This window comes from Pseudophryne corroboree, chromosome 9, assembly GCF_028390025.1.
Source record: "Pseudophryne corroboree isolate aPseCor3 chromosome 9, aPseCor3.hap2, whole genome shotgun sequence".
NCBI classification, from domain to species: Eukaryota; Metazoa; Chordata; class Amphibia; order Anura; family Myobatrachidae; genus Pseudophryne; species Pseudophryne corroboree.
In genome coordinates, this window is record NC_086452.1 from 178,438,536 (window position 1) to 178,464,024 (window position 25,489).

At 46.1% G+C, this 25,489-nt stretch overlaps 1 protein-coding gene across 1 annotated transcript; it reads right to left on the bottom strand.

The window, feature by feature from the left end:
* Positions 1-1,549: 1,549 nt before the first annotated feature.
* On the bottom strand, positions 1,550-24,917 carry LOC134957802 (peroxiredoxin-6-like). The gene is made up of 5 exons (XM_063939973.1): positions 24,733-24,917; positions 7,333-7,489; positions 2,871-3,017; positions 2,623-2,769; positions 1,550-2,125 (listed from the first exon to the last, which is right to left on the bottom strand). The coding sequence occupies exons 1-5, from the start codon at positions 24,822-24,824 to the stop codon at positions 1,994-1,996; spliced, it is 675 nt and encodes a 224-aa protein (XP_063796043.1). The 5' UTR covers positions 24,825-24,917; the 3' UTR covers positions 1,550-1,993.
* Between the last annotated feature and the right edge of the window lie 572 nt (positions 24,918-25,489).

Genomic DNA, 25,489 nt, shown 5'->3' on the forward strand with positions numbered 1-25,489 from the left:
ACATATGTGCAGCAGCTACATGGTCATCCATCCATACTTTCTCTAGTCATTATGCAGTGGATGGTGTAGACGCCCACTTTGGGAAGCATGTCCTTGATGTGGCATTAGCATAAATAATTATTACTAATCAGTATTGAAACATTGGGGCAGATGTATCAACCTGTAGACGGCATAAGGAAGTGATAAACCAGTGATATGTTCAAGGTGATAAAGGCACCAGCCAATCAGATCCTTACTGTTAATTTACATATTGGAGCTGATTGGCTGTTGTGTTTGTCACCTTGCACATATCACTGGTTTATCACTTCCTTATGCCTTCTCCAGGTTAACACATCTGCCCCAAGGTCTCGTGTGTGTTTATATTGCCCTCCCTATATTGAGCGTTGGTATATCCCAGAAGTAATGGCTGCCATGAAGTAGCGTAGGAGAAAAGAAAAAAAGCAAATTATACTTACTGATAATTTTGTTTCTTCAAGTTACTTCATGGCAGCCTACAATATACCCTCCCTTAGTAAGTTTTTTCATAGGGACCGGTCGTAGGAGACACTCCAATGACTAATAGGGGGTGGGGGGGGGGTGAAGCGGAGGAGCGGTGCTATATACCCAGAGTGGGCGGTCCCTATTCATTGAAAAAAAAAAAAAAAAAAACTCCCCATCTAAATTTAAGAATGGGATACAATCCCAGAAGTAATGGCTGCCATGAAGTATCTTGAAGAAACAAAAATTGTCGGGAAGCAGAATTTGCTTTTTTTGTGGCTATTAAAGCCCATTTTTAAATAGGAAGAGCAAAAATAAATATGTTTATTATTTAAAGTGATAATAGATATTTGTTTGATCTAGAACAGTGACTATTGGGAAGCGGTTCTGGTTTTACTGTTTGTTCCCGTTTAAGTATAATTGCACTAATTATTGTAGAATTGCTGATAAAAATGACTTTGTGTCATGAAGGCCAGCCCTCTGACAAAATGTTAGGTCACAAGGCTCTGCCCTAACTATTCCCTAGTGTCTCCTGCACTACATCAGTGGCTGGCGTGATCCGACCACACTGCAGCTTCTGATAGCAGCTAGTGGCGGGTGTGTTACTATTCTGATAAAGCCACGTGGCACTCAACCCACACTTACAGATATAGGGTAACAGTTTCTCTACAGACCATTTTTAGTATGAGTTGTAGGTTATGCACTATGGTGTGCCCCCTTGTTATTAATTATATACACACACACACACACACACACACACACACACACACACAAAATATGGTTTTAAGCAACCACTAGGTCATGCAGTATGGTTGTAACTGAGATTGAGGACCTTTATGACCCGCTCTGATGACTCTGTGACCATAAGGAGCGGTGTCCATGAAGTCTTTCTCCTACTCCGCAGTGAAAGAGCTCTGTCAGTCACTCAGTACAGTTCTGCGTGTGGTATTAGGCAACATAGTGCAAGGAGGATTATCCCAAGGAGTACTTCGTTCTTACTAGTTATTTTATACATACCATATATTGGTTTCTTTTTTAGCACAGACTAATGAACACACCTATACAATTTGAATCCACTTGTAAAATTTATTCAGAAATAATCCCACAGTATGTCCAAAAGTTTCAAAAATTAAAGGTTCATGGAACAAAGCAAAAATAGTAAAGGATGTTTGAGTATCAATGCATTGATTTGTCAGAAAGGCAGTATTGCTACTGTATATTATGGCTACCAGTATCCAGACATCAGGGAATCTTCCAGTCCCAATGCCAGCACAATAACTCAAGATAAACTACAGATCTGATGAGAGAGTTAAAGTCATATTTAAAGCATCAGTAAGGAAGTTAGCTGTAATCTTGAGAAGACCAAAGGTTTCAAGGATCCACTGTTCATATTACATTCTTCTACTTACTCAGTAACAGAACTAGATATGTGACTAATCAGATTTAGCATGCAAAAACCAGGTACTGTAGGATCATTTCTTCCTCGCCATCAAGCAGAAAGAGCTCTGATGTAGCATTATTTTGGCTGTGCGGTATATCGCAGGTATTTTTTACCAGAAGGCAGCTCTATGGTGAAGACGCCGGAAGGAAACATTTTGCAAGCATCTGCCTCAGGAACAGTCGGTGGGACCATAACTCTGTCACCAAGCTAGATAAAATAAATAAATATAGGAGTATTCAGTACACAGCGGATTACCTTGCACAATATTGAAGCTGTAAACAAGGGAACCCTGTGCCAGAGTTTGGCAAGTGCAATGGTAATGCTTTCAACAAGTCTAGTGAATACTTTGGTACACCAGACCAGTTTAAAATGATGTATATCCAAGTGTCTTCCTCACCTCAAACACACATAGGACTTTATAGATGTAACCAGCAAGTCTATAGATTGGATTCAAACTCCAATAGTGTACACCTGTAATTTCTTGCGGTGAACGTTCCGTAAAACAGCACACGGCACTTTGTTCCCTTACAGCCTCCCCTCCTCCTCCCAAGTACTCTGCTCAGGAAGCAGAGTTTCACAGAATGACGCAGTTGTGTTATGAGTTCTGCAAAACTCTGCCACCCGAACGGAGTACTTGGGAACTGAGTAATTACTCCCAACCAGTAATGCCCTCTTCAGTTTAGCCATAATCCCTGGCATCTCACCTTCCAGTCCACAGGAGTTGCAACATTGTGGTTTGAGGTTAATTGAAGCGAGTCCACTACTCTCAAGATCTCATCAAAATTTCTACCAGTGGTTGCTGGATACAGTATTGACAGCTTCATTTTCTTATCTGGGCCAATAATGAACACCTGAGACAATACAGAAGAGAAATCTGTTGGTCATTTAATTACTTACATTTTTTTTTCTTTTTTAAATCAACTCCTTTAAAATACTCATCTGAGATACCCACACATCGTGCAGTCACTGGCATCCCTTCATTGTCCTTCTCATCAGGATCCAGCATACCTAGTTGCACAGCAAGATCCCGTTTGGGATCTGCAATAATTGGAAAGGGTAGAGTCTCTGTGGGCTCATCGGAGTTGTATGCATTTATGTCCTGCAGGAGAGAAAGCATAAACTTATCTTTAATGGATTACCCCAAATCATACATGCTCTACACCATGAATGGGTGGAAGAAGAGTCATAGAATGTTCCTATACCCAGCACTTACATCATCACTAGCTCTAGTTAATGAGGTCTGCTAATGTCTGGCATTGGGATCATAGGGGGATACTTAGCAAATTGTATAGCTATGATAAGTTTTATGTAATAACATGCCCTATGAAGTCCAATTTAATAGGATATAGTCAATATCCACAGGGTCATAAGGTTGATCGTCAAAATTTCAACATGAACAAAATAAAATCCAGCCACTGCTGCTAAGAGCAGGCGGCATTTTGAACCTGTTGACATTTTGTGTTGACCTTAGTTTGTTTATAAAGGTTGATATGACAGTCATAAGTGGGTACTCCATTACAAGTGCTACTATTCTGGACAAGAACAAAAAATACCCAACCAAAAAATGGGCTATTATCACAATTTTACCCTGATAGTCATTATCGAGATATGCAATTACAGCCTGTTTATCGGCCAAAAAATTACCAGTTTTTGGGCAGTTACACATGGGATCCTGGACCCATGTGTTATCATGGTTCTGAGGGCTAGTTATTGTGGATTATGCATAATCCCTAAAAAATGTCAGGTATCTGGGTTGATTGTATAGTCCCCAGCTAATCCACTAGCTGTGGTAAAATTACCAAAGTTAATTGGATACTGCCTGAGGCCTGGCTTTCCACTGGCGAAATGTGATGCAAGTGAAATCACCCTTGAAATAAACAGGTCTACTGTCTCAAGAAGTAGAGGACAGATAGAACACTTGACAGAATTAAAGATAAACATAACATATGTAATATACGTCTCTATTATACAAATCACAGTATAACAATAATTTTTGCTGGTGTAAGTATGTTATTTGTTTCTTGTATGAATAAAAAAAAAAAAAATTCTGTACTGTTAATACAGCCAAGTTAAAGGTAACAAAACGCAGAGGTTATTAATGTGTGTGTGATGGACTATTTTAGCTACAATTAAGGCCAGACAATATGAGTGAGTGAGTGAGTGCAGCAGTTTTCCAACCAGAAAAGCACTACATCCTGTGACTTAACGATTACGTCACCAAGGCTTAATCATCTTCCTCCATTCGTTACTATGTTGTGCCGTCTGACAGACACTGTTTTTGTGCTGATGAAACTGGAACATTCTGAAATACCCATGTGTCTAAAATACTTACTCCTGAACATTTAAAAATACAGAACCCACAATCAGCATTGTTTTGGAATCCTAAAGGGTCCTACACACTGGCCGATTCGCCTCCGAGCTGCCCGATGGCGGATTCGGCCGAGGAGCGACTTGACGGCGGGGGGGCAGTGAAGTTTCTTCACTCCCCCCCGTCACGCGGCTCCATTGAAGTGCAGGCAAATATGGACGATCTCGTCTATATTGGCCTGCATGCACAGCCGACGGGGGACCAGCGATGAACGAGCGCGGGGCCGCGCATCGTTCATCGCTGGAGCCTCCACACTGAAAGATATGAACGAGTTCTCTTCATTTATGAACGAGATCGTTCATATCTTTCAAACAAATCGGCCAGTGTGTAGGGCCTTGTCAAAGTCGAAAAATATCATGATTCACTATTGCCTTGTACTAACCCCAATGCACGTGCCCGCTGCTCGTGCACCGACTCCCCCGTGCGTACGCATCCCCTCAGGTTGCGTAAGGGACGCTCCGACGTCTCCTGCGCACGGAGATGTGTATTTACGGCAGTGTTTGTGTGCGACTAGCGAGCGACTCGATCGCTACATATTTAACCAATATAATGTGTTTTATAGGTAATAGTCCCCTTAATAATATCTGTAAGTATGTTTAGTGTAACTAGTTCGTGGACAAAGGAATTCCTCTTTGCATGATATGAAGGGTTAGACAAAGGTTGACCGATGATGTCTAGTATCCAACGGAAGAGTATTTTATTAGAAATATTCCGGTGTTGGTTAGGAAGAGATCGTTCGCTGCTGCGTATAGTTATGCACAAAAGTATATTTGGAACATTAAATGTATTTGCAGTTCATTATCCATGCGGCGGGAATCTTGTGGATACCTCCCACCTGAGCAGTTTGAAATAGTCGCAGCCCACCTGTTCGAATCCACCTATGACCTTTTGTTATAATGCAAAGACAGGTTCCTGTGTCCAATGAACAATGAGATTGTAGGGACCATTGTATTGTTACTGTATGTTGTGTATATAAGGCAGCCAGCCTGGGCCAGCTCACTCACTTCTCTCTACAAGGTTTTCTCTGTGATGACTGAGAGCTGGTTTCCAGGACTGCGCTTGCGATCATTCCCACGTGTGTAAGTTTCTCTGTGACCATTTTGTTCTCCTTCTGTGTTAGCCATTTACTCTTTCTCTCTGTTATTATTTGCGATTGTGCCGCTATTGTATATTTATGTCTAGTTACTCTGTTTAGGTATTAATGTTAGTTTTGTAGTGTATAAGCTGTACGGTTTTCTTTTTGCATTGAACGTATCTCTCATAAAGGTGTTGGAACCTCACTAGGTATTGTGTGTTTACCATTATATTGCAAAGGGTATTCTGAGTGTCTCAATCGCTCACACAGCTTTTATATTATCAAGGTCTATAAGCATTATATCATTACAGTATTACAGTACTAAGGTTTACAGTATAAGCGTATCCTTTCAGTGTGTTGCTAACAAGGTTTAATGTGTCATTTTGAGAGTGTCTGCGCCGCTCGTGTTCTTCTCGTGGGCACAGCGTCCGCTACGCTAACAGCGTAGCATTACGGTAGTCGGCCACCTATAGCGTGCTCGATACCAAGCGTAAACCCACGAGCGTACGTGTCGCTTGTGCATCGCGCTCGCGGTCTAACGTCTGCTACGCTAAGAGCATACCATTATGGCACTGCGTACGCCAATTGCGTACTGAGTCTCTTACAAATATATAGTGAATGTTTAAAGGTAAAGAATAGGCTTTATCAGCCTATAAGAAAACTCCTCATAATTGAAGCACCAGGACTACAATTAGCAGATTTTTGCATTCACTCAACAAGAGGCAAAGAATATGGAGGGTGCGAGAATCAGAAAGTGAGAACTTTTGTTAGAGCTCTGTGTTTTTTTTAGAGTGCAAATCATTTACATGTCAAAATTAATCAGCTTATGCCATGTAAATAACTGCAAGGAAAAAAAAAAAAAGATTTATTTTTTAAATTTATATTACACACACGTATACATACATACATATCCAACAGGAGAACTCTCACATTCTGATTCTCACATCCTATTAGATTCCCTTTGGGTATTTCACTTTTAAAGCTCACTGTGACCCAAGGAATGCTTCTTGCATATCCCCTACAATGTGAAGTTAAACAGTTTTTTTTTTTTTTTTTTTTATCCCTATGGTCACTACAGGTGTAGATTTATGTTTTTGCTGGTGGGTGCAGGGTGCTCAAGCCTGTTGAATGCCCCACCCCCACGATAAGCATTCTGCAGTAGCTTTCATGACTTGCTGCTAAGTGTGGTCCCCGTCACCCCCATTCCATGGCCCTCACACTACCCTGCACTCCCCTCCTTCCCACATTGCTCCTTATCACCCCCTCCCCAGCTGCCTTGTCACTACTCCTCCTGAGCCTTTGGCCTCGATCCAGGCAGGTCTGTCTCATAATCCCTGTCCTCACTGATGGGAAGTCAGCCATGACATGCGCCGGAGACACTCCGCCTGCTCACCTGCCGGCCCCAGGACACTCACCATCCAGCAAGCTGTGTGTTCCGCTCTCCGCACCTGCCTCCTTGCTGCTGTCCTCGCACAGCCCATCCCCAGTTGTTGAGTAGATGTGACTGGCCTGGTCCCTCCCAGTCAGCTTGGGTTCTGCTGCACTGCATCCCTGCCACCCTCCCAACAGTATAACTGCTCCTGTTATCTGTGCCGCGGGCGCAGAGAGGAGGCAGCACTACAGTCCACTGTGCTAGCTCTGACAGATGCTGGCAGACCCTTGACACCTGGTGGACGCTAAGCAGCAGGCGTGGCATGTGTGAGAGGGTGCTGTGCTCACGCCTATGGGTGCTCAGGCCCAGGAGCACCCACGGAATCGGCATCTATGGATCACTTTATATTGCAAGCAGCAAGTTGTAGGCAAATTAGTCCAGAACACTGCTCCACTCTAGAATATTCAGATGTAAAGCCTATTGTCATACATCATGCCAACATTCTAGTGCAAAGACCAGTGAAACCGGTAAGATCTTATAATTCATTGCCTACCATTTTCTGCCAGCTCGTCTTTTCCAATAGCCAATGTAATATTTACCTTGCTCCAGGAAAGATGGTCAGGCACAGAGTCTATGGACAGAGCGATCATGCGAACGTTTCGTTTCTTAAATTCTGGTGCTAGTTTTACTGCCCGTCCCAGCTCTGTGGTGCACACTGGCGTATAATCCCTCGGGTGTGAGAAAAGGATACCCCATCTGAAACAAAAAGTATAAGCAACATGTTAGGGGTAATCTGCACCCGAGACAGGTCCTACATGTCAACAAGTGATCAGTGTTTGGTCTTATGGGGAAGAGTGTTCACAATTGCAGGGTTTTTCCCTTCCTCCCCAGGCCACAACTTATAAAATGCCGACATGCCCGAGCACTGCAGCTGCTAAACACTGTAACCGAGCACTGCATCGAAAGCCAGGAATTTCTATGTTGAGAGTTCAGAGTGTGGCAATACTGAGCAGGAGACTATGGGGGTGATTCAGACCTGATCATAGATCAGCTTCCCTGACATGCGGGGGGATGCTCAGCACAGGGCTAGTCCGCCCCGCATGTCAGGCCCTGCCCCGCTGCACAAGTACAAACGCATCACACAGCGGCGATGCTTTTGTACTGGTAGAGTAGCTTCCCACCAGCGCTGGCAGGGAGCTACTCGTCGCTGCTTGGCCTGCGTTGCACAGACGGTGCTCCATAACCGGCAGCCAAATGCCGCTGGCCCGCCCTCTCAGTCGGGGAGAGGCGATCGCAGGGCTAAGACAGCCGACACATGCGCAGTTCAGATCTGATCAGGTCTGAATTAGCCCCTATATTTGCCCCCATTACAATTTATAGTGTGCACAGCTTGGCAAGGCATGCGTGTGCCATTCTGCAAGGGTCGCTTATTTTTGTACATTAGTTTTGTTGTTGAAAGTTCTCATATCTGCAGAGGCACAAGGTACACTTTTGTATGCAGTACCCACACAAATACAAATATTGTTCTGAAAAAAAAAACAAAAAAACTTTTTGGTTCTTGTTTTGCCAATAATCTTTCTTGTAATGCATGGTTATATTCCATCCGCTGGTATGTCACCAGGTGTCAGAATTCCGGAGCCTTTATCCTGACAGCCGGGATCATTACTGCATACCTTTAATCCCAATCGGTCAACATCAATGGGCTCCATAGACATCATAAATAAACATGATATTTGTGGCAAGGTGTTCGGAACAGGCGGCACCCAGATATCAATGAGAGGGAGAAGACACATTTAGCAGATTCTAGGAATAATAAAATAAAGTCCCGCCTCTGCCTTTATGGGGGGGGGGGGGAAGGGTTGCTGAGAAAACACCAAATAGGACAAATGTGCCTCTTGAAAAAAGGAGATTTTTTTTTTTAAATGTTTTCTTTTATCAGACACTCAACCCTGGTGCAAGATGCCAGCTGACGGTGATGTCAGCAAGTGGCCATGTGTAATTTGCCTTCTGTCCCTGAAGCTGCGTACACACGGTGTGATATTTCTTTCGATTTTTACCATATAGTCAAAATCGTAAGGATAGTGCATATAGTCCTTGCAATGCTAATGCGCAGTCCCGCAGGATCGTCATCGCAAGGAGAAAAAAATAATAATAGGATTTTAATTACCTACTGGTATATCTTTTTCTCGTAGTCCGTAGAGGATGCTGGGGTCCACATCAGTAGCGTTCCCTCTAGGCAGGGGGCCAGAGTTTAGGGGCACACTGGCGTGCGCGGTGAAATGGGGGCATGGCCATGCCCCTGTCATTTTAGTGGGCGGTGCAGCCCACAGACGCTGCTATAGAGGGCGTCTGTGGCTGTCAACGTCAGCTCTCCCAATGCGTGAATGGATGCCGCTCGCATGCGCACGGCATCTTTACACGCGAAAGGGGGCAGGAAGTGGGCGGCTGTTTTACATTAGTACCATGGGGTATAAACGGGTCCACCAGAGCCATTGGCACTTTAAGAGTTGAGAGTGTGGGCTGGCTCCTCCCTTATGCTCCTCCTACCAGACTCAGTCTAGAAACTGTGCCCGAGGAGACTGACATCTTCGAGAGAAGGATTATACACAGATAGTGGCGCGATTAATACCAGCTCACACATCAAGCTAACAAGCTTGAAAAACTTCGGCAACAGCTAAAACATTACTTGCCTAGTAATAATGCAGTACATAACAAAGTTGTAGTGAACCAGATAACAACGGCAGGAAAACGAAGCGCTGGGTGGGCACCCAGCATCCTCTACGGACTACGAGAAAAGGATTTACTGGTAGGTAATTAAAATCCTATTTTCTCTTACGTCCTAGAGGATGCTGGGGTCCACATTAGTACCATGGGGATGTACCAAAACTCCCAGAATGGGAGGGAGAGCGCGGGGGCTCCTGTAAAACTGTTTGGCCTCTGATGATCTGAAGTTCAGTCAAAGTATCAAACTTGCAGAACTTTGCAAACGTGTTCTACCCAGACCAAGTTGCTGCTTGTAATGCCGAGACACCCGGGCAGCTGCCCAGGAAGACCCCACCTTACGAGTAGAGTGGGCCTTAACAGACTTAGGACACGGCAATCCCGCCGTAGTATACGCATGCTGGATAGTGAACCTGATCTAGCGAGAAATAGTCTGCTTAGAAGCAGGACACACAATTTTCTTGCGATCATAGAGTCCGATTTTCTGTGACGTGCCGTCCTCTTCACATAGACCTTCAGAGCCCTTACCACATCTAAGGACATAGATGAAAATGAGGAGTCAGTAGCCACTGGCACCACAATAGGTTGGTTGATATGAAATGCCGACAACCTTCGGAAGAAACTGCTGACGTGTCCGGAGCTCGGCTCTATCTTCATGGAAGATCAAGTAAGGGCTCTTACAAGACAAAGCCTACAACTCTGACACACGTCTAGCAGAAGCTAAGTCCAACAAAGTGACAGCCTTCCACGTAAGACACTTGACCTCTACCACTTGCAGAGGCTCAAACCAGTCAGACTGGAGAAACTTCAACTCCACATTAAGATCTCATGGCGCCATAGACGTACAAAGGGAGGCTGGATGTGCAGAACTCCCTTCAAAAGGGTCTGAACCTCAGGGAGGGCAGCCAATTGTTTCTGGAAGAAAATGGATAGGGCCGAAATCTGAACCTTCACAGATCTCAACCTCAGGCCCATATCCACTCCTGCCTGCAGGAAGAGGAGAAACCATTCCAGTTGAAACTCCACCGTAGGAAACCTCTTGGACTCGCACCAAGACACATTTTTTCCAAATACGATGGTAATGTTTAGATGTTACTCCTTTCCTAGCCTGTATCAGGGTAGAAATAACTTTGTTCAGAATGCCCTTCCGAGCTAGCATCAGGCGTTCAACCTCCATGCCATCAAACATAGCCATGGTAAGTCCTGATAGGCGAACGGCCCCTGCTGCAGCAGGTCCTCTCGAAGAGTAAGGGGCCTCTGCTTTTCTTGTAGTAGATCCAGAAGGTCCACGTACCAAGCCCTTCTCGGCCAGTCTGGAGCAATGAGGTTCGCTTGAACCCTTGTTCTCCTTATGAGCTTTACGATTTTGAAACTCCAGCCTGTACCCCTGGGACACAATATCTTGCACCCAGGGATCCCGGCCGGATGACCCAGACGTGACTGAACTGCCCGAGTCTCGCTCCCACCAGCCCCATCTCTGGGACCAGCAGTCCACCGTCATGCGGTGGACTTTGGTGTACCTGAAATAGGTTTCTGTTCTTGGGAACCTGCCGTAGCGGGTCTCTTGGACTTAGGCCTACCTCCCCGAAATAAGGTGTTGGACAGCCTGGCCTTTCTGGGCTTCGTAGTCCAAAAGGGCTGTGATGTAGGTGAAGAAGACTGTTTCTTTGGAGCAGGAGCAGCTGAGTGAAGAAAGGGAGAGACTTTCCCGATGTAGCCGTGGAAATCCACGCATCTAGCGCTTCCCCAAAGAGAGCCTGACCTGTATACAGTAGGGACTCCATACTTTTCCTGGATTCCGTGTCAGCAGACCACTGACGTAGCCACAGTCCTCGCTGAGACTGACATGGAAGAAATTCCTGCAGCCATGGAACCCAGATCTTTCATGGATTCCACCAAAAATCCCACTGAATCCTGAATGTTGTGCAAAAAGAAGCCAACATCATCCTTACCCATATTATCCAAGTCTTCAAGGAAGGTGCCAGGACCACTTTACTATAGCTATGGCAATCCAAGCACTGGCAATAGTGGGACGCAGTATAACCCCTGAAGCCGTGTACGTGGATTTGAGCGTATTATCAATCTTACGATCATCCGGCTCTTTCAAGGTGGTAGATCCCTGGAACAGGCAACACCACCTTTTTTGAAAGTCTGGACGCGTCAACAATAGGCGAGTTTTCCCATTTTTTCTATCCTCAACAGGGAAAGGAAATGCCAGCAGAACCCTCTTAGGGATCTGGAATTTTTTCTCAGGTTTTTCCCAAGCCTTTTCAAAAACAGCATTTAATTATTTTGACGCGGGGAAGGTTAGCGAGGCTTTCTTATTCTCAGTGAAGTAAGCCTCCTCAACCTGCTCAGGTGGTGTATCATTAATATTCAACACATCCCTAATAGCCTCTATCATCAACTGCACCCCTTTAGCAAGAGATGCTGTCCCCTGTACCCCATCATCAACGTCAGAATCTGTATCAGTGTCATCCTGCATAATTTGTGCTAAAGGACGCTTATGGGAGTACACAGCGGGTATCAGAAGTGGGCCAGACTGCCATATTCTGCAGCACCTGGGTAGCAGATTCATTTTGTGCAACCCTCTGTGAAATCATATTTTTGATAGAGGATAACCATTCTGGCTCCCATGCTGGAATCTGTGCTAAGTCAGTGCAATCCTGATTACATGGAATGGGATCATCTTGAGAAAACAAATCCTCTGCAGCATATGACACAGAGTCCCTGGACATTGCTATTGGAGACTACAAACACTCCACGCACACACGGGATACAGACAGAGTTTCTCCCCAAGAATGGCAAGAGAGACACAGAGATTGGAGCCAACCCACACACAGCGCTTTTATACATATAAGGGAGACTCCTTATGAGCACTCACTGTGTACCTTAATAGGTTACACCGCCGTTTTGCAGCCTTCCATCCCCCCCCCCCCCCCCCTTCTACAACCCCCTGGTACCGTGAGATAGCTGGAGATTGCTGTGGCGGGACTTGCTTCTTTCCTGGACAGCGCTGTGCAGGCAGGAAAATGGCGCTGAACGCTGCTGGGTCCACTCTGAGGAGACGCTCCGCCCCCAAAATGGTGCTGTCTTCCCGCTCTTCATAGGATTATACTGGCCTGAGGATTGATGCTGGCTGAGATCCGGGGACCCCGACAGGCTGAGTGACCAGTGTAGGGTGCAGGCGCTGGCTCAGTGCGCCCCACAATGTACTGCTGAGCCTCCCGGAGCGCAGTTAATACTGCGCTCCTACCCTGATGCCACCATCTTCACACCGGCCCCCCGCTCTGCAAGGGGGTGGACCCGTCTATACCCCATGGTACTAATGGGGACCCCAGCATCCTCTAGGACGTAAGAGAAATAGACACTGCAGGCAGCCCAACATAAATTATATTGGCGGGGCCAGCAACACTGAATAGTCAATGGCGGGCTGTACGGCGCATCGTGCCGTGTGTACACAGCCTAAGACTCTCCCAGTTATGCAAAAATCTAAGCAACATCAGGCTAAAAGAAAGCAACATATTTGTGGATGGCTTCATGATTAGACCGGAAAGGGAAAGGAGACCTATTGTTTCAGATTTATCAAGAAGGAAAAAGGAAGGTTTTAGCCTGCATCTGTTGACTGGGAATAAACTACAAACAAAGTTTAATCACCACTAAGGGGAACATTCCCTTATTGGAATAGAATATACATCAGTGGACTTTGGAGGTTATTTAGACCTGATCGCTGCTGTGCGTTTTCGCACAGCGGGCGATCAGGTCTGAACTGCACAGCGCCGGGATGGTGTGAAATAGGCGATCGCACCGGCAAACGCACTGAGTGACAGGAAGAGGGCGTTCATGGGTGGCAACTGACCGTTTCTAGGGAATGTCTGGAAAAACGCAGGAGGGCCCCACCGTTTTGTGGGAGCATTCCAGACGTCAGTTCTGGTCCCGATCATTGCAGTGGGCTGTGCAGAGACTGCATAAACTGTTTGTGCAGCTCACCAGCACAAGCGGTCGCACACCTACACACATCTAATAAACTCCCCTATAGGCGGCAACTACCTGTTCGCAGGGATGCAAAAAAAAAAAAAGATGCACCCTAGCGATCAGGTCTGAATTACCCCCTTTGATAAGGGGGTAATTATTCCCATTTTACCTGTTGTTGGTGTGAAGTGCATTATCCGCGTTTTATTTCACTTCTGTGCATATCAAGTTCACGCAAGACGTGTCATCAAGGAAGGCACTTGCATACATGTGTTTTGGATGAACACTTCTTTAAGCAATTTTAGCTACATTCCTTGATTTTATTGCGCATCTTTCAAAGTACTATTTGCTATACAATAAACATAGGGGGTCATTCCGAGTTGTTCGCTCGGTGCCGATTTTCGTTATTTTGCGATTTACCGCTTACTGCGCATGCGAAATGTCCGCAGTGCGACTGCGCCAAGTAAATTTGCTATGCAGTTAGGTAATTTACTCACGGCATTACGAGGTTTTTCCTTCGTTCTGGTGATCGTAATGTGATTGACAGGAAGTGGGTGTTTCTGGGCGGAAACTGGCCGTTTTATGGGTGTGTGCGAAAAAACGCTACAGTTTCTGGGAAAAACGCGGGAGTGGCCGGAGAAACGGGGGAGTGTCTGGGCGAACGCTGGGTGTGTTTGTGACGTCAAACCAGGAACGACAAGCACTGAACTGATCGCAATGGCAGAGTAAGTCTGGAGCTACTCAGAAACTGCTAAGATTGCGAATCCGTCGGTCACAATTTTAAGAAGCTAAGATTCACTCCCAGTAGGCGGCGGCTTAGCGTGCGCAATGCTGCTAAAAACAGCTTGCGGGCGAACAACTCGGAATGAGGGCCATAGCTCCGTCCAGAAGCAGTTATTCAATGCGAATAAAGAACACTACAAGACAGCAAATTTATTATATGTATAATAATTACACTATATAGGCACACAATCTTAACAACTCAGTGTGAGCAAGGCTACATTCGCACAATGCATGTCTACAGAAGCGGGTGCATACACACATGCTCTCGCACATCCACAGGCAAACTATTTGCAGCAAACAAATCTTTTGCTTTGAATAGCCTCACAGATGAGCCAGAACTCATCTCGAAGTCAACATCATCAATACTAAACTTGCCTCTTCTGGCATTTTGACATGTGCATTTAAAACAGAATTAAAAGCATTTTGCCTTTAGTAAATCAAAAAAAGGTTTCCAAACCACACCAAAATTGCAAAATAACATTCTGTTTCACAAAAACATAGGTAAGTAAATTTGCCTAGATATTTGACTGGGTCGGATAACAAGGGCTGTGGCACATACAAAGGGCTGCGGGCCAAATCAAGTACCTCTCCCTCATTAGACAGACTGGATTACATTTTTACATTCCATACCCATGCTAGTCTCATGGGCTCCAGATAAATTAGACCAAACCTTTAACAATAAGGGAGTTAAGAGTTTAATTTTTAATTTTAGCCTTCTCATCTTGCACAACTAAATGCCAATGGAACATTTCCACTTATCACACAAGAAGCCATATTCAGGTCCAGTACTGGTGATAGGGCGAAGTACCAATGTTTGAGTCCAGCGTCATACTGCACCCTGGATGGGTCCTGTATCGTTGGGATGCATTATGGCTGCAGACGCATATGCTACAGTGCATAGATGAACATTTCTCAGTAGTAAAGCCGTCAATATAACAAGCCGGTCAGTTACTTGTCCAAGTCACAAACAGATTTCAGAACAATGGTGGAGATGTATCGAAGCCTATAAAGACCAGCGAAGCAACCAATCAACCTCTTAAGGTGCATATACAGTGAGATTTTGACTATGTGCCAATTCTGACTTTGCTATTTTCCTTGAACTTCCCGAAGCCCAGACCCACCGATACGGACTATCTTTACTTGAGATTTTGACTATACTATGTACTAGATTGTGCAGGCAAGGCAATTTTGACTATATAGTGTACAGTTTATCTTTTCTTGCAATACCAGCCCCACGGGAGTGCGCACTTCAGTATCGCAAGCTGTGTACATGCAGTGCGATTTGCACTAACTTTCCTTACGATTTTGGCGATATAGTCAAAATCGTACGGTTACATCGCACAGTGTGTATGCATATTGGCCCTCATTCAGAGTTGATCGCTCGCTAGCTGCTTTTCTCTATCGTCCTAAGTGGATGCTGGGGTTCCTGAAAGGACCATGGGGAATAGCGGCTCCGCAGGAGACAGGGCACAAAAAAGTAAAGCTTTTACCAGATCAGGTGGTGTGCACTGGCTCCTCCCCCTATGACCCTCCTCCAGACTCCAGTTAGATTTTGTGCCCGAACGAGAAGGGTGCAATCTAGGTGGCTCTCCTAAAGAGCTGCTTAGAGAAAGTTTAGCTTAGGTTTTTTACTTTACAGTGAGTCCTGCTGGCAACAGGATCACTGCAACGAGGGACTTAGGGGAGAAGTAGTGAACTCACCTGCGTGCAGAGTGGATTTGCTGCTTGGCTACTGGACACTAGCTCCAGAGGGACGATCACAGGTACAGCCTGGATGGTCACCGGAGCCGCGCCGCCGGCCCCCTTGCAGACGCTGAAGAGAGAAGAGGTCCAAAATCGGCGGCTGAAGACTCCTGAGTCTTCATAAAGGTAGCGCACAGCACTGCAGCTGTGCGCCATTTTCCTCTCAGCACACTTCACACAACAGTCACTGAGGGTGCAGAGCGCTGGGGGGGGCGCTCTGAGAGGCAAATAAAAACCTTATTAGAGGCAAAAAAATACCTCACATATAGCCCACAGAGGCTATATGGAGATATTTAACCCCTGCCTAACTTCAAAAATAGCGGGAGACGAGCCCGCCGTAAAAGGGGCGGGGCCTATCTCCTCAGCACACAGCGCCATTTTCTCTCACAGAAAAGCTGGAGAGAAGGCTCCCAGGCTCTCCCCTGCACTGCACTACAGAAACAGGGTTAAAACAGAGAGGGGGGGCACTGATTTTGGCGATATTGTATATATATATAAAAGATGCTATAAGGGAGAAACACTTATATAAGGTTGTCCCTATATAATTATAGCGTTTTTGGTGTGTGCTGGCAGACTCTCCCTCTGTCTCCCCAAAGGGCTAGTGGGTCCTGTCCTCTGTCAGAGCATTCCCGGTGTGTGTGCTGTGTGTCGGCACGTGTGTGTCGACATGTATGAGGACGATGTTGGTGAGGAGGCGGAGAAATTGCCTGTAATGGTGATGTCACTCTCTAGGGAGTCGACACCGGAATGGATGGCTTATTTAGAGAATTACGTGAGAATGTCAACACGCTGCAAGGTCGGTTGACGACATGAGACGGCCGACAATCTATTAGGACCGGTCCAGGCGTCTCAGAAACACCGTCAGGGGTTTTAAAAACGCCCATTTACCTCAGTCGGTCGACACAGACACAGACACGGACACTGAATACAGTGTCGACGGTGAATAAACAAACGTATTTCTCATTAGGGCCACACGTTAAGGGCAATGAAGGAGGTGTTACGTGTTTCTGATACTACAAGTACCACAAGAAAGGGTATTATGTGGGAGTGGAAAAAACTACCGGTAGTTTTTCCTGAATCAGATAAAATAAAATGAAGTGTGTGATGATGCGTAGGGTTACCCCGATAGCAAATATTGGCGTTATACCCTTTCCCGCCAGAAATTAGGGTACGTTGGGAAACACCCCTTAGGGTGATAAGGCGCTCACACGCTTATCAAGTGGCGTTACCGTCTCCAGATACGGCCGCCCTCAAGGAGCCAGCTGATAGGAAGCTGGAAAAATATCCTAAAAAGTATATACACACATACGGTGGTTATACTGCGACCAGCGATCGCCATCAGCCTGGAGATGCAGTGCTGGGTTGGCTTGGTCGGATTCCCTGACTGAAAATATTTTATTCATGTAGAGCATTTAATAGGATGCATTCTATATATATGTATGTGAGATGCACAGAGGGATATTTGCTCTCTGGCATCAAGATAAGTGCGTTGTCCATATCTCCCAGAAGATGTCAGGGACACGACAGTGGTCAGGTGATACAGATCCCATACGGCAGATGGAAGTATTGCTGTATAAAGGGAAGGAGTTATTTGGGGGTCGGTCCATCGGACCTGGGGACCACAGCAACAGCTGGGAAATCCAACCTTTTTTACCCCAAGTTACATCTCAGCTAAAAAAGACACCGTCTTTTCAGCCTCAATCTTTCCTTTCCCATGAGGGCATGCAGGCAAAAGGCCAGTCATATCTGCCCAGACATAGAGGTAAGGGAAGTAGACTGCAGCAGGCAGCCCTTTCCCAGGAAAAGAAGCCCTCCACCGCGTCTGCCAAGTCCTCAGCATGACGCTGGGGCCGTGCAAGCGGACTCAAGGTGGGGGGGTAGTCTCAAGAGTCTCAGGGCGCAGTGGGATCACTCGCAAGTTGACCCCTAGATCGTACGAGTATTATCCCAGGGGTAAAGATTGGAGAGTCGAGACATCTTCTCCTCGCAGGTTCCTGAAGTCTGCTTTACCAACGGCTCCCTCCGACAGGGAGGCAGCATTGGAAACAATTCACAAGCTGTATATCCAGCAGGTGATAATCAAAGTACCCCTCCTACGACAAGGAAAAGGGTATTATTTTTCCACACTATATTGTGGTACTGAAGCCAGACGGCTTGGTGACACATAGTCTAAATCTAAAATGTTTTGAACACTTACATAAAAGGTTCAAATCGAGATAAAGTCACTCAGAGCAGTGATAGCGAACCGGAAAAAAGGGGACTATATGGTGTCCCTGGACATCAAGGATTACCTCCATGTCCAAATTTTGTCCTTCTCATCAAGGGTACCTCTGGTTCGTGGTACAGAACTGTCAATATCAGTTTCAGACGATGCCGTTTGAATTATCCACGGCACCCCGGGCCTTTTTACCAAGGTAATGGCCGAAAAGATGTTTCTTCAAAGAAAAAAGGCATCTAAATTATCCCTTACTTGCACGACCTAAAAAGGGCAAGTTCCAGAGAACAGTTGGAGGTCGGAAGAGCACTATCTAAAGTAGTTCTTCGACGGCACGACTGGATTCTAAATATTCCAAGAATCGCAGCTGTTTTCCGACGATACGTCTGCTGTTCCTAGGGATGATTCTGGACACGGTTCAGAAAAAGGTTTTTCTTCCCGAGGAAAAAGCCAAGGAGTTATCCGACCTGTCAGGAACCTCCTAAAACCAGGAAAGGTGTCTGTACATCAATGCACAAGAGTCCTGGGAAAAATGGTGGCTTTTTACGAAGCAATTCCATTCGGCAGATTCCATGCAAGAATTTTCCAAAGGGATCTGTTGGACAAATGGTCAGGGTCGCATCCTCAGATGCACCTGCGAATAACCCTGTCGCCAAGGACAAGGGTATATCTTCTGTGGTGGTTGCAAAAGGCTCATCTATTGGAGGGCCGCAGATTCGGCATACAGGATTTGATCCTGGTGACCTCGGACGCCAGCCTGAGAGGTTGGGGAGCAGTCACACAAGGAAGAAACTTCCAGGGGGTATGGACGAACCTGGAAAAGTCTCTTCACATAAACATTCTGGTACTAAGAGCAATCTAAAATGCTCTAAGCCAGGCGGAACCACTCCTGCAAGGAAAACCGGTGTTGATTCAGTCGGACAACATCACGGCGGTCGCCCATGTAAACAGACAGGGCGGCACAAGAAGCAGGAGTGCAATGGCAGAAGCTGCCAAGATTCTTCGCTGGGCGGAGAATCACGTAATAGCACTGTCAGCAGTGTTCTTCCCGGGCGTGGACAACTGGGAAGCAGACTTCCTCAGCAGACACGATATTCACCCGGGAGAGGGGGGTCTTCATCCAGAAGTCTTCCACATGCTAATAAACTGTTGGGAAAGACCAATGGTAGACATGATGGCGTCTCGCCTCAACAAGAAACTGGACAAGTATTGCGCCAGGTCAAGAGATCCACAGGCAATAGCTGTGGACGCACTGGTAACACCTTGGGTGTACAAATCAGTATATGTGTTTCCTCCTCTGCCTCTCATACCAAAGGTATTGAAGATTATACGGTGAGGAGGAGTAAGAACAATACTAGTGGCTCCGGATTGGCCAAGAAGGACTTGGTACCCGGAACTTCAAGAGTTGGTCACGGACGACCCGTGCCCTCTACTTCTGAGAAGGGACCTGCTACAACAGGGTCCCTGTCTCTTTCAAGACTTACCGCGGCTGCGTTTGACGGCATGGCGGTTGAACGCCAGATCCTAAAAGGGAAAGGCATTCCAGAAGAAGTCATTCCTACCTTGATTAAGGCAAGGAAGGAAGTCACCGCGAAACATTATCACCGCATTTGGCGAAAATATGTCGCGTGGTGCGAGGATCGGAGTGTTCCGACGGAGGAATTTCAACTGGGTCGTTTCCTACATTTCCTACAATCAGGATTGTCTATGGGTCTCAAATTGAGATCTATTAAGGTTCAAATTTCGGCCCTGTCAATATTCTTCCAAAAAGAATTGGCCTCAGTTCCTGAGGTACAGACTTTTGTTAAAGGAGTACTGCATATACAGCCTCCTGTGGTGCCTCCGGTGGCACCGTGGGATCTAAATGTAGTTTTAGATTTCCTCAAATCCCATTGGTTTGAACCATTGAAAAAGGTGGATTTTAAATATCTCACATGGAAAGTGACTATGTTACTGGCCCTGGCTTCCGCCAGGAGAGTATCTAAATTGGCGGCTTTATCTTATAAAAGCCCTTATCTAATCTTCCATTCGGATAGGGCAGAACTGAGGACTCGTCCGCATTTTCTCCCTAAGGTGGTATCAGCGTTTCACCTGAACCAACCTATTGTGGTGCCTGCGGCCACTGGCGACTTGGAGGACTCCAAGTTGTTGGACGTTGTCAGAGCCTTAAAAATATACATTTCAAGGACGGCTGAAGTCAGAAAATCTGACTCGCTGTTGATACTATATGCACCCAACAAGTTGGGTGCCCCTGCTTCTAAGCAGACGATTGCTCGTTGGATTTGTAACACAATTCAACTTGCTCATTCTGTGGCAGGCCTGCCACAGCCTAAATCTGTTAAGGCCCATTCCACAAGGAAGGTGGGCTCATCTTGGGCGGCTGCCCGAGGGGTCTCGACATTACAATTCTGTCGAGCAGCTACGTGGTCGGGGGAAAACACGTTTGTAAAATTCTACAAATTTGATACCCTGGCAAAAGAGGACTTGGAATTCTCTCATTCGGTGCTGCAGAGTCATCCGCACTCTCCCGCCCGTTTGGGAGCTTTGGTATAATCCCCATGGTCCTTTCAGGAACCCCAGCATCCACTTAGGACGATAGAGAAAATAAGAATTTACTTACCGATAATTCTATTTCTCGGAGTCCGTAGTGGATGCTGGGCGCCCATCCCAAGTGCGGATTATCTGCAATACTGTACATAGTTATTGTTAACAAATTCGGGTTATATTGTTAAGGAGCCATCTTTAAGAGGCTCTTTCTGTTATCATACTGTTAACTGGGTTTAGATCACAAGTTGTACGGTGTGATTGGTGTGGCTGGTATGAGTCTTACCCGGGATTCAAATTGCCTCCCTTATTGTGTACGCTCGTCCGGGCACAGTACCTAACTGGAGTCTGGAGGAGGGTCATAGGGGGAGGAGCCAGTGCACACCACCTGATCTGGTAAAAGCTTTACTTTTTTGTGCCCTGTCTCCTGCGGAGCCGCTATTCCCCATGGTCCTTTCAGGAACCCCAGCATCCACTACGGACTCCGAGAAATAGAATTATCGGTAAGTAAATTCTTATTTTAGCAGCAGTGCAAACGCTAGGCCGCCGCCCTCTGGGAGTGTATCTTAGCAGAAGTGCTAATGAAAGGATCGCAGAACTGCTCCAAAAAAAGATTGTGCAGTTTCTGAGTAGCTCCAGACTTACTCCTAGCTAGCGCCACTTCAGACTGTTTGGTTCCTGTTTTGACGTCACAAACACGCCCTCCGTTCGGCCAGCCACGCCTCGGTTTTCCCAGCACGCCAGTTTTTATCTGGCACGCCTGTGTTTTTACACACACTCCCCAAAAACGGTAAGTTACCACCCAGAAACACCCACTTCCTGTCAATCACTCTGCGGCCAGCAGTGCGACTGAAAAGCATCGCTAGACCTTGTGTGAAACTGCATCGGCCATTGTGAAAGTACGTCATGCGTGCGCACTGCACCCCATACGCATGTGCAGAAGTGTCGCTTTTTTTACCTAATCTCCGGGCTGCGATCGAAAGCAGCTAGCGATCAACTCGGAATGAGGGCCATTAACATTTATCAAGTACATTCTATAAAATGATTTATTTCTCCACTTTTTAGACTCTCCACCAATGTATTCAGCGGTACCCGGACTCCAGGTCGACAACAAAAAGGTTGACACACCTTAGGTCGACACCAATTGGTCGAAACACCTTATGCCGACATTGACAAAAGGTTGACAGGAACAAGGTCGGCATGGAAAAAGGTCGACATGAGTTTTTCACAATTTTTTTCTTTTTTGGAACCTTTTCATACTTAACGATCCACATGGACTACGATTGGAACGGTAATCTGTGCCGAGCGAAGGCACCATGCACGAAGCATGGTGAGCGAGCGAGCCATGCGAGGGGACGCGGTGCACTAATTGGGGTTCTCGGTCACTCTACGAAGAAAACGACACAAAAAAACAACCTCATGTCGACTTTTTCCCATGTCGATCTTGTTCCTGTCGACCTTTTGTCCATGTTGACCTTTTGTCCACGTCGACCTAAGGTGTGTCGACCAATTGGCGGCTACCTAAGGTGTGTCGACCTTTTTGTTGTCGACCTGGAGTCCCAGACCCATATCCAGCATTCCTGGCTCTTTAGCTTATGCCATTTTGAGTCCTATTGGAGAAAGCGCTATATAAAATGATCATCTTAGTTAGTATTTCTTAAGTTAAACATAAATGCAGAATAGTTACCAATGTTCTGGCGACCTACCTTTCCCCTTTCTGTATGCAGCAGGCTGTGACTGTATAGTGTGATAAATAATCCAGATCAGCAGGAGATAAGAACCAGAATTTAGTTGATACACCTTAGCAAGCCTTGTTTCATGCAGGTACAGATTACATACTGCCAGCAGGAGCTACTGTAGGTGAAACAGGGTCGCTACAGTCAGGCATGGCTAACTCGGATAGATCACCAGACCACAGGTAATGCTCTCCATTTATAGTTCGTTAGAAGAGGAAACTGAATATATATGGGAGACCGGCAGACGGGATGCCGGCTGTCACTATACCGAATCCCAGCTGAGAGGTGGTGGTGTATACCCACCATCCGAGTGGAAATTCGGGGCTGCGGTCGGTATTCCGACTGACAGCATTTCACTGGCTGTCGGGATTACGGATTCTGTGAATTGAATGCCGGATCCCAACAGCCGCTTTATTAGCTGCATCCCATGGGAACACACGGGACTTTTTTTGGACTGTAGTATGGTACCACTAGAGCTGCAGTCATGACTGTCTGGAAAACGTGCATTGCTTAGTACTGTGCACACTGAGTTTCCCAAAAGCCTGACAGACCATGGACACAAGCAGCAGCATTCATGTCCCACCAAGTGGAAATTGGCAGTGTACTTTACACATCAATTAGCTATTGTGCCAGCCATTTACACAACATGACAGGCATATTCTGTAAAGCACTGCTGAATGTGTGCGCTATATAAATAACAGACAATATAGTACGCACACCAGCCACATGGTGCTCTCCCTAAACTGGACTCACTTTCTGGTGGTCCTCAACTGCTCAGCAGCTAAAGCACAGATATTTTGTTGTAGCACACCTGTAATCTCTGCTCACATGGAGCAAGATGCACCGAGCCTTGGAAGGTGGATAAAGTGGAGAGAGATAAAGTACCAACCAATCAGCTCCTGGCTGTCATTTTTCAAACACAGCCTGTAACATGGCAGTAAAGAGCTGGTACTTATAACTCTCCAAGGCTTAGTACATCTTGCCCATAAACTCATAATATTAACTTTTGAAATTACCATAACACACGGCATACCTACAGTATGTGGCAATACTGGCAAGTCACAGAAGGCACTATACAAATGTAATACTTCGGTCACCAGTTATCAGAGAACAATTATGTTATGTAAAAGTTAAACAATGTAAACAATACTATTCATCCAACTGAAATGAATTGTAAACACTTGCCTGTATACAGAGCATTCAGCAAAGGAGTGTTGCTGTAAGCTCGAATCAGTATTTTCTGACACATTCTCAAAAATCATTATGTTTAAAATGAATAATTCTGCCTTGGCTCCAATTATCCCTTATGCTGCATTTAGATCGCAAATGCCGGATCCTACCCGGTAAGAGAAACGTGTCCTTACCGGGTGGGATCCGGCATTTGCGCTCCGTTGCAGGCTTTCTGACCTGGCAATATACCGGGTCGGTTGCCATAACAACGGAGCGCGCAGCAGCAGCAGGGGCGGGGGTGGAGGCGGCGTCGGGAGATGAGCTCATCTCCTGCGCCGCCTCTCCCTATCTTCTGAATGGGAACCGTGTCGCATCGACACGGCTCCCATTCACACTGCACCTGACCCGGTAATCAACCCGGGTAAAACCCTTCTTTTTTACCGGGTTGATTTACCGGGTCAGGCGACCCGCTAAATCGCCCAGTGTGCTTTCACATCGCACACTGACCCGGGTCGACACGGCAATATGCCGTGTCGATACCGGGTTATTTGTGCGATGTGAAAGGGGTATTAGTAAGCGGAGCACAGTACACAGAGGAGGACAGGGCTAGTACTGGGCAAGACAAATCAGGAAGTAGTTAGCTAGTTAGTAACACTGGGACTTGGCTGGGAGGTGGCAGGTCAGCTACAAGCGAGTGATTTACAGAAATTATATAATATTATATATATATATATATATATATATATATATATATATATATATATATTTTTATTATTATTATCTATTTATTTTATTAGTAGGTGCTTGATGCTAGATATTATGTTAGTAGATCGGTAACTACCTTGCGTATCGCCTACTGCTGTATACATATACAAATACCACCAGCATGCTTTGATAGACAAGGGCTGACATTACATGCTGTGCTGAAGACTGCAGAGCAGCTAGGCAATTGCCTATGTGCGCTTAAATATATATGGAACGCGGAAAGTACAGCACATTATATCTCGCAGCACAGACGCGCAGGGAGCCGCAATAGGTCTCGTCCTTGGTGCGACTGTCGTGAATGACGTGCAGCATAGTGATTATATGGATCATAGTAATCTATAAGGACTCACTCGTTTCCCAGGAACTCATGGAATTTGATCCTACCGATCGTGGTGTCTGCCTCGAAGTCCGGGAAGCAGTCCCCCAGCAATAGCCCAGGCATGCCTGCTGTCAGATGGAACACACCACGGATAAGCAGAGTAGACTAGTCTGCTCTGCTACAAAGCTGACATGTCCCGCTGCTTAATAAGTTACTCCAGTAGGCGTGGCTGACAGGAAAGGGGAGGAGTCTCAGTGGTGCCTCTGAGAAGGATGGAGTTATGCAGATTAGTATGAGTGAGGAGGATATAGCTGGAAACGGAGAGATCATGGCTCCCCCTACAGGTAGCTGCTGCTGCTGCTCTCATTCAGTGATTTCAGTGATTTCCTTTTACTATTTGTTGAAGTTTTACTGTTTGTTGAAGTAACAGATCTTGAGCGTCACTAATGTGACTGAGAACGCAAGCTGCTGGATGCCAAATATTCCTGATGATGGGGAAGTCATGTGCTGAAGGGAAATACGCTGTCAGAGTAACCATGCACTTACCTAATCATCCTATCATGGGTAGATCAAAATTTGCATTGTTAGTTTTGACCGAAATAACCTTAATTTCTCTTACGTACTATAGGATGCTGGGGTCAACATTAGTACCATGGGGTATAGATGGGTCCACCAGGAGCCATTGGCACTTTAAGAGTTTGAGAGTGTGGGCTGGCGCCTCCCGCTATGCCCCTCCTACCAGACTCAGTTTTGAAAATGTGCTCGGAGGAGCCCGTAACAGCTAGGTG

Excerpts from the sequence above, each read along its gene's own strand:
- LOC134957802 (XM_063939973.1), bottom strand. The coding sequence starts at position 24,824 with ATGCCTGGGCTATTGCTGGGGGACTGCTTCCCGGACTTCGAGGCAGAC. Across the intron at positions 2,770-2,870 it reads TGCCAGTGACTGCACGATGT|GTGTTCATTATTGGCCCAGA; the intron begins GTGGGTATCTCA and ends GTATTGTCTCAG. Across the intron at positions 2,126-2,622 it reads CAACTCCTGTGGACTGGAAG|CTTGGTGACAGAGTTATGGT; the intron begins GTGAGATGCCAG and ends TATTTTATCTAG.